Raw genomic sequence first — 10000 nt, forward strand, 5'->3', positions numbered from 1 at the left:
TGTTCCTCACATACACGTTACAGCATCTGTGGAGTCTTACACTGTCACCATGACAACCAAACATTGGAGTGTACCAGACAATCTGACTGTTGGACTAGTCACGTTTCCTAGACAAGACACACACAGGCAGCGTGTGTCTGGTATTTGTTGGACTCTACAGTCTTCCAGCAGCCGCATCAACACATCCACAGAGCCTTAGGGGGAGAAGATAGTTCACGAATCAGAACCGGGGCCACGTTCAAGGGAATTTGGATAGAGAGAGAAGGATGAAGAGAGAGAAAGAGAGAGAGACAGAAAGAAGAAGTGAAAGAGGAAAGAGACCAAGAGACAGAGAAAGAACTAATCAGATTGAGAGCGATCAAAAGAAAGTGTAAGACAGAGACAGAGACAGAGACAGAGACAGAGACAGAGACAGAGACAGAGAGAGAGAGACAGAGACAGAGACAGAGACAGAGACAGAGACAGAGAGAGAGAGAGAGAGAGAGAGAGAGAGAGAGAGACAGAGACAGAGACAGAGACAGAGACAGAGAGAGACAGAGACAGAGACAGAGACAGAGACAGAGACAGAGACAGAGAAAGAGACAGAGAAAGAACTAATCAGATTGAGAGCGATCAAAAGAAAGTGTAAGAGAGAGACAGAGACAGAGACAGAGACAGAGACAGAGACAGAGAGAGAGAGACAGAGACAGAGACAGAGACAGAGACAGAGACAGAGAGAGAGAGAGAGAGAGAGAGAGAGAGAGAGACAGAGACAGAGACAGAGACAGAGACAGAGAGAGAGACAGAGACAGAGACAGAGACAGAGACAGAGACAGAGACAGAGAAAGAGACAGAGAAAGAACTAATCAGATTGAGAGCGATCAAAAGAAAGTGTAAGAGAGAGACAGAGACAGAGACAGAGACAGAGACAGAACAGAGACAGAGAGAGAGAGACAGAGACAGAGACAGAGACAGAGACAGAGACAGAGACAGAGAGAGAGAGAGAGAGAGAGAGAGAGAGAGAGAGAGACAGAGACAGAGACAGAGACAGAGACAGAGAGAGAGACAGAGACAGAGACAGAGACAGAGACAGAGACAGAGACAGAGAAAGAGACAGAGAAAGAACTAATCAGATTGAGAGCGATCAAAAGAAAGTGTAAGACAGAGACAGAGACAGAGACAGAGACAGAGACAGAGACAGAGACAGAGACAGAGACAGAGACAGAGACAGAGACAGAGACAGAGACAGAGAGAGAGACAGAGACAGAGACAGAGACAGAGACAGAGACAGAGACAGAGACAGAGACAGAGACAGAGAAAGAACTAATCAGATTGAGAGCGATCAAAAGAAAGTGTAAGACAGAGACAGAGACAGAGACAGAGACAGAGACAGAGACAGAGACAGAGACAGAGACAGAGACAGAGAAAGAACTAATCAGATTGAGAGCGATCAAAAGAAAGTGTAAGACAGAGACAGAGACAGAGACAGAGACAGAGACAGAGACAGAGAAAGAACTAATCAGATTGAGAGCGATCAAAAGAAAGTGTAAGACAGAGACAGAGACAGAGACAGAGACAGAGACAGAGAAAGAACTAATCAGATTGAGAGCAATCAAAAGAAAGTGTAAGACAGAGACAGAGACAGAGAAAGAACTAATCAGATTGAGAGCAATCAAAAGAAAGTGTAAGACAGAGACAGAGACAGAGAAAAAGAATGAGAGATCAAGAAAGAAACAGAGAGAAAGAAAAGAGAGACCAAGAGGAAGTGGAAGAGAACTAGAGAAAAAGCATCTGGTCTGGATCCCTGGAGACAGTCTGGACAACAGATTATCAGGGGACACATGACCAGAAACATACTGCACTACAATACCAGGGAGTACGGAGCTGCACTTACTTGAAGGCATGGTGTAGGTTTCCTCTTCGTCTATAATCTCAGCATAATCGTCCGTCTCTGCAGAAACACAACAGCCTCGTGGTCAGTCCAGTCACACACACACACACCACCGTCAGAGACGGATACACACAAATAAAGCTAGCTAGACATGTACCCTTCCACACAAATAACTACAGCCAGCTGAAAATAAATATTTGAGTCACACAGCAAGTGCTCCTCAACAAATTCCCACACTGCCGAACACAGAGAAAGACACACACGCTTTCTCGTACACACACAGTCGCTCTCGTACAGTAAACACACACAGAAACACAAGCATTTGCACTCGCAACTCTCACAGTTTCAGCCACTCGTGTGTCTGTCTGCTCTGTCTGTCTAGCCAATCAGAACTCAGCAGTACAGCTGGGCTTCTGGGTTAGGGGGGAAGAAGAGGGAGGAGAGGGGATGTGGAGACGGAAAGGAGGGGGGGATGGAACCAGTTATTCCCTTTTTCTTCAGGAAAAGAGAAACAGAGAGAAGAGCCATCATACAGTCCTCTAGATACACAGAGGTGTTTACAGTAACTGAACGGCCTCTGGCTGTCCAATCTTGACTTGATCGAAAATGGTAATTTGCTAGTTGTGCCGTCTTGGCTACTGTTCCTCTTAGGGAAGGGAGAACACCAGATTGTGTAGTGTTTAGCCAGCCGCCAGCCAAACTCAGCTCTCTTTATGAGGCCGAGCTGGGAGAGGGCTTGGAGCTGGGCCCTTAAAGACGCAGGCAGACAGCAGGGACGGTAGCCAAAAAGCCACTCAGAGTAGGAGTGCTGATCTACGATCATGCCCCCCCCCATCCATCTAACTTATTCATTATGATCAAAAAGGCACACCAAATCTGAGACTCTTTTTGCAAATACCAGTTCAGATTTTAGGACAGACAAACTGACTAGACCTGGGTTCAAATAGCCTAGCATTTGTTTTCTTTCAAATACTTTAATCTGTGCTTGATTAGGCTTATCTGGCACCATGGAACCAATGGAATAGTCCCAAAAGTGCAAACCCTGCCAATTTGGCACTCTAGACAGGCTCAAACTTAATCGATTCGAATCACACGGCAGCACTGCAGCTCGGACAGATTTCAGCACAATTTCTAGAGACGATGTTAACCCCTACATTGTTTCCCTAATTCCAATAACGTCTATTGCATGATTAGCACATTACCAATGACAAACCCCTAGAAGCAGATGGATAAAAACAGATGTGTTTAACTTGATTCATGAGTCATCATAAGGCACACACAGTAGAGTCATACACACACGAACCACAACCCCCAGAATCATCCCTCATAACCCCAGTGAGTTAGTAGCAGGTGACAGGAAGGAATGAAGGGAAATATTAAAAGAAGCTAAACTTTACCATCCCCACTACAATCCTCTGCAAGTCCAAGGAGAGCATGCAAAACAGAGAGAATGAGGGAGAGAGAGAGAGAGAGGGAGAGGGAGAAGGAGAGGTTACACACTTTTCACAAATATATGAAAAGTATAAAAGACAGTATAATTAATTCAAAATGGGCTTAATAATTGTTGCTGTAACACACTCCTTCAAGACAAACAGTGACTGGGCATTTCAACAGTGTATTCAATCTATGCTTTTATTTAGTATCAGTGGGAAAGTTTCTACTTTAAATGAAGTTAGTCTGTAGTTGGAATGTGTGGAACCTGATTGAGTTTGGTTGAAGGGACGGCCAGCATTGTTCTGAACGGGGTCGGTGGAGTTCATTGGCTATCACCTGGCTATTATTAGCATTGGAGGAGGCGAGATCAGGTGGGACCACTGAGTGGGCAGACACACAACTCCGGTATAAAGTCATTTTTTCCGAAATTGCCAGGTGCGTCCACTTATATCAGCGCATTCGTAAACCTAACCATTACAAACTTATATTCCATCAAATAAGCCTCACATAGCGAATTAGAAATTACAACTTTCTCATTGACCTCCATACAAGAATTCCTCACTTCGTAGTATTATTTTTGTAGACAGATTTTGAGCGGAGTAAACCCTCTTGCTTCACATCTTCCTCTCTGGTGTTGGTTAACTTTGTTAGTTAGATTATTTTTGTTTTTACACATCCTTGAGGGCTAAAACTCAGGTTAGCGAAATCCATCTGATTTTATAGCGATATATACGGTACCAGTCAAAAGTTTTCTTAAATTTTTATTATTTTCTACATTGTAGAATAATAGTGATGACATCAAAACTATGAAAAAACACAGATGGAATCATGTAGTAACCAAAAAACACATATTATTCAAAGTAGCCACTTGATGACACTCTTGGCATTCCCTCAACCAACTTCACCTGGGATGCTTTTCCAACTGTCTTGAAGGAGTTCCCACATATGCTGAGCACTTGTTGGCTGCTTTTCCTTCACTCTACAGTCCCACTCATCCCAAACCATCTCAATTGGGTTGAGGTCGGGTGATTGTGGAGACCAGGTCATCTGATGCAGCACTCCATCACTCTCCTTCTTGGTAAAATAGCCCTTACACAGCCTGGAGGTGTGTTGGGTCATTGTCCTGTTGAAAAACAAATGATAGTCCCACTAAGCGCAAACAAGATGGGATGGCGTATCGCTGCAGAATGCTGTGGAATGCAGAATGCCAATATATTTGGATTTGTTTAACACTGATTTGGTTACAACATGATTTCATGTGTTATTTCATAGTTTTGATGTGTTCACTATTATTCTACAATGTACTAAATACTAAAAAATAATTAAAAAAAAGGTGTGTCCAAACTTTTGACTAGTACTGTAAATATATAAACCTGTGTGATTATAGCAATATAAATAGATGGATGTTAAGTCAAAAAGCTATTAAAGGGTGTTTCATCTTTAATCACTCAGAAGCTATAGGTTATATCTGCCTGGTTGCTGACGTGGCCTGACAGGCTTACAGCAGTCCTGCACCATCAGCCCAGTTACAGCCCAGTCAGGCTCTGCATCACTATTCCCTTTATAAAGCACAACTTTTTACCAGGGCCCATAGGGCATAATACAGTGCAATCTGAAAGCATTCAGACCCCTTGACTTTAACATTTTGTTACATTACAGCCTTATTCTAAAATGGATTAAATAGTCCCCCCCCCCATCAATCTACACACAATACGCCATAATGACAAGGCAAAAACAGTTTTTTATAACATTTTACAAATGTCTAAAACTTAAATATTACATTTACATAAGTATTCAGACCCTTTACTCTTTTGTAGCAACTTTGGCAGTGATTACAGCCTCAAGTCTTCTTGGGTATGACGCTACAAGCTTGGCACACCTGTATTTGGAGAGTTTATCCCATTCTTCTCTGCAGATCCTCTCAAACTCTGTCAGGTTGGATGGGGAGCGTCACTTTCTTGTCTCTCCAGAGATGTTCGATGGGTTCAAGTCCGGGCTCTAGCTGGGACACTCAAGGACATGCAGAGACTTGTCCCGAAGCCACTCCTGTGTTGTCTTGGCTGTGTGCTTCGGGTCGTTGTCCTGTTGGAACGTGAACCTTCGCCCCAGTCTGAGGTCCTGAGAACTCTGGAGCAGGTTTTCATCAAGGGTCTCTCTGTACTTTGCTCTGAGTGGACCCAAAAACATCCCCACAGCATGATGCTGCCACCACCATGCTTCACTGTAGGGATGGTGCCAGGTTTCCTCCAGACATGTCGCTTGGCATTAAGGCCAAAGAGTTCAAAACTTGATTTCATCAGACCAGAGAATCTTGTTTCTCATGGTCTGAGTCCTTTAGGTGCCTTTTGGCAAACTCCAAGTGTGTTGCCATGTGCCTTTTACGGATGAGTGGCTTCCGTCTGGCCAATCTACCATAAAGGCCTTTGGTGGAGTACTGCTGAGATGATTGTCCTTCTGGAAGGTTCTCCCATCGCCACAGAGGAGCTCTATCAGAGTGACCATCGGGTTCTTGGTCATCTCCCTGACCAAGGCCCTTCTCCCCCGATTGCTCAGTTTGGCCGGGCGGCCAGCTCTAGGAGTCTTAGTGGTTCCAAACATCTTCCATTTAAGAATGACGGAGGCCACTGTGTTCTTGGGCATCTTCAATGCTGCAAACATTTGTTGGTGCCCTTCCCCAGATCTGTACCTCGACACAATCCTGTCTCGGAGCTCTACAGACAATTGCTTCGACCTCACAGCTTGGTTTTTGCTCTGATATGCGTTTTCAAATCATGTCCAATCAATTGAATTTACCACAGATGGATTCCTATCAAGTTGTTGAAACATCAAGGATGATCAATGGAAACAGGATGCACCGGAGCTCAATTTCGAGTCTCGTAGCAAAGGGTCTGAATACTTATGTAAATAAGGTTATTTCTGTTTTTTATACATTTGCAAAAAGTTCAAAAATCCTGTTTTTGCTTTGTCATTATGGGCTATTGTGTGTAGATTGATGAGGAAAAACATTTATTTAACCCATTGTAGAATAAGACTGTAACATAACAAAATGTGGAAAAAGGGAAGGGGTCTGAATACTTTCCGAATGCACTGCAGATAGGCAATAGGGTCCCGTTTGGGACTCCGCCTCTACTGATTTGCGGGCCATGGCTTGACTACAAGTAGCAGGCGACACACTTCCCGGAAAACAAAATGTGGAATCAATTTAATCTTGCCGTCTTCAAAAGCTGAATGGGTTAAAAGGTGTTTTACTCTAAGACATGACAGGGGTAGAGCATGAGCAATGAGATGTTCCTTCTTCCCGGCAGGCTAGTTCTGTTCGGCCATTGTAGGTGTTGCTTTGTCAGGCATTTAAGGGTTTAGTGCACTTCACACTTTCTATCAACATCACCCCACTTCCCCTCAACCCCCTACACACTTACGTAGCCCTGTGTGTTTGTTTGTGTGTTGTGGATTTAGGCACTCAGTGTGGCAAACAGGGTTAGTCAGAGAAAAACAAGAAGCAGGGTCAGTTTAGTCAGCCAATCAGAGCAGTTGTACCCTTTGACGGAGAGTCATGTGCTCAGAAGACAAAAGGAAGGAAAAAGCGCCTGGCTTTAGCAGGTTTAGGAGGCGTCGGGGTCACAGTTTACAGTCTTCAGCCAATCAGAGATAGGGATGAGAGAGCGGGAGAGATGGTGAGAAGAAGAGAGGAATAGTGCTTCTGAAAAAAACTGGGTTATTTCTCCCAGGTTCAGATCTAGGATCAGCTTCCCCTCTGTCATTCCTAACCTTAACAATTAGTGTGGAAAATGCCAAACTGAACCCATATCAGTGTCTAGGGGCACCTTCACCCTACACCACAGAAAACACATTAGCAGACAGCATTTGTGAAGGAGTGATGAATGTTGGTGTGACGACGTCCAAAACGTTCCCCATATTAAAGAAATCATTATCACTCTGGCATGCCTGTCATGAAACTACATGAAATACGTCAATAATAATACCATTAATCAATCTCTTCTTCCTTATACCAACCAACAGGGAAGTCAAAGACGACACGGCAGTGCTAGCATCACTTTAAATACGTAATTTCTGCATTTCAATCAACAGCACAGTAATAACTCCTTCACTATTCTATACCGGGGCTAAGGAATTGATTTCCACTTCTTTAAAAGGTCTTGGATATGACCGTACGCTGACACAATATGGAATGAATTCAGTTAAATATATTGGATTTATGCAGGCAGCTGCTGCAGTAGGGGGGGCTTTTTATAAGGTTTTGAGCCATTTCTGAGTAATGGCATTGATGGATGGTATTAAGGAGAACTGGTATAAACATGGAACTCAGACCGCCTCTGAACACACTCCAGTAACACTCTGTTTAACCTCCGTGGACATATCAAAAACACCGTCAAATGAAAAGCTGTAGTGTCGTGGTAAGACTTCTGGGCATAAATCACATATACAACTCCCCCACCGGAGACTGGGGTTTGATCGCCGCTTCCACCTTTCCCACTGTTTCTCCCACTTCCCTGTATCTCCCTATGATCTTCCTCACTGTCACTGAATAAATTGTCAAAACTCCTAAAAAAATATATATATATTTTTTTAAACACACTCAAATAGCATCCAGTCTGACAGTGAAACTGAAACAACCAGTATGACAATGGAATTACTGATATTGGTAGAGAGCAGACTTATCCCCTAGTTTATTTTTATTTTTTAAACTGCATTTAAATAAGTGTGTAATTTTGATATGCATACTGTGGGCATATTCTAAAAAAAATCATCAAACCATCTTGTTTGAAACAAATCAGTAAACTCAACCATCTATCTGGAATATACTATCTGTGAGTACTATACTCCTCAACCTTATATATCACTGTGTAGCTACAAGAGAGCTGACACCCCCTAAGATACCCTCTGACACCCTCTGATCTTCCCAACCTCAGAGACCAGCTCTCAGCCCCATAGAACACAAGCATCTCCTTGATACCATACTGTCTGACTGTCTACCTCCCTAACCTCTGACCCCTGGTCAGTTAAATAGGGCCTGTCCAACCCCTTCAATCAGGCCTTTATCTGTAACTGGAGCTCCCAGGATATTAACATTCACCAGCCACATCACAGGCCTCTGACATTTAGAAGATGAAGAGAAACAGACTTGGGAAGAGAGAGGGATGCAAAAGGATGGAGGGAAGAAGGGAGAGAGAGAGAGAGATGGGAGAGAGAGGGGAGAGAGAGATGGGAGAGAGAGGGGAGAAAGGGAGAGGGATGAGGAAGAGGGGAAAGAGGATAGGGAAGAGGGAGAGAGAGGAGAGAAAAGGGAGTATGGAGAGACGGAGAGAAGGGAGTATGAAAGACGGCGAGAGATGGAGAGAGAGAGAAAGAAAGGACAGAGACAGTGAGAGGGGAGAGAGACAGTGAGATGGAGAGGGGAGAGAGAGAGAGAGAGAGAGAGAGGGGAGAGAGAGGGGAGAGAGAGATGGGAGAGAGAGGGGAGAAAGGGGGGAAAGAGGATAGGGAAGAGGGAGAGAGAGGAGAGAAAAGGGAGTATGGAGAGACGGAGAGAAGGGAGTATGAAAGACGGCGAGAGATGGAGAGAGAGAGAGAAAGAAACGACAGAGACAGTGAGAGGGGAGAGAGACAGTGAGATGGAGAGGGGAGAGAGAGAGAGAAAGAGAGGACAGAGACAGTGAGAGGGGAGAGAGAGAGACAGTGAGATGGAGAGGGGAGAGAGAGAGACAGTGAGATGGAGAGGGGAGAGAGAGAGACAGTGAGAGGGGAGAGAGGGGTAAAGATAAAGACATTCTCCTTGTCTGATGCTAATGATACGTAAGTGAAGCTAAAGCGTGGACCCAACTGCTCCTGAGTCTAAAGGCGTCAACATGCTTCGGTTCAGCTGGCACCTAGACAAATGCGGCTATGTGAACTGAACAAGTGTGATCGCATACTCCCTTAAAGTGGTAATAGTACTGCTGGTCCATCTTGAGACGCCTTAGCCAGTATACCCTTCCCCAAAACAGTCTAAATTAATGTAAGGTGTAAAGAATTATGACAGATTTCTTGACTTGTGTTTTTTCCAAGGAGATCTTAGTCGCACAATTTTACAGCTAACTAAAGATGTTTGGTGCAGTATTACTGAAAAAAGGTGCATGAAAACATGTCTTCTATTGTTGAGAGACAACAAACACTTAATTGAAGAAACCTTACTGTTGACCAATGACCGACGAAGGGGAGTAGACTTCGGCTCCGAACTTCAGCTTGCCTTGAGACCCTAATCATACTATTACCAAACCCCTAAATGTAGTTCACACCTAGGGGGCATGGCTCCGCTCAGACCCTACATGGATGGTTGATGCTGTTGACAGTGCTGGGTGGTTGGAGAGAGGTTCAGACATCCTTCTGGGCCCTTGTGTTTGCATGGGTCTCTCCAGCTGCAGGCCTTGGCACCCCTCACACCACCAATCCCCTCCCGTCCTCCCCGTCTCCTTAGCAGTGACTCCTTCTGCCACTTGCTAATCCACAAGCTAAGACTGCAGTGTTCAGTTACAGTGTGATAGATGTGCCTCATGCAATTCAAGGTGTACTGCTGCTGCTAAATCACTGCCTCAACTGAAAAAAAACAAGATGAGCTTTTAAGATCTGAGTGACGTGAGAAACCTCCAAGGTAACTATCTAGCGAGCTTGTAATCCTGGAAGTGTAGCCAACCATAT

At 44.3% G+C, this 10000-nt stretch overlaps 1 protein-coding gene across 10 annotated transcripts in view; it reads right to left on the reverse strand.

The window, feature by feature from the left end:
* The window catches only part of LOC112245979 (focal adhesion kinase 1), a 203041-nt gene that overhangs the window by 41670 nt on the left and 151371 nt on the right, over window positions 1-10000 (reverse strand). For 7 of the 10 annotated variants that reach the window (XM_042295177.1, XM_042295174.1, XM_042295173.1 and 4 more), the window contains 2 exons: window positions 3268-3285; window positions 1874-1930 (listed from right to left, as the gene is read on the reverse strand). In XM_042295177.1, coding sequence (XP_042151111.1) covers window positions 1874-1930; window positions 3268-3285 — 75 coding nt within the window. The remainder of the gene's footprint in view (window positions 1-1873; window positions 1931-3267; window positions 3286-10000) is intronic. The other 3 variants (XM_042295172.1, XM_042295171.1, XM_042295175.1) reach the window with 1 other exon arrangement.

The sequence above is a fragment of the Oncorhynchus tshawytscha genome, linkage group LG13, assembly GCF_018296145.1.
Source record: "Oncorhynchus tshawytscha isolate Ot180627B linkage group LG13, Otsh_v2.0, whole genome shotgun sequence".
In the NCBI taxonomy this organism is placed as follows: domain Eukaryota; kingdom Metazoa; phylum Chordata; class Actinopteri; order Salmoniformes; family Salmonidae; genus Oncorhynchus; species Oncorhynchus tshawytscha.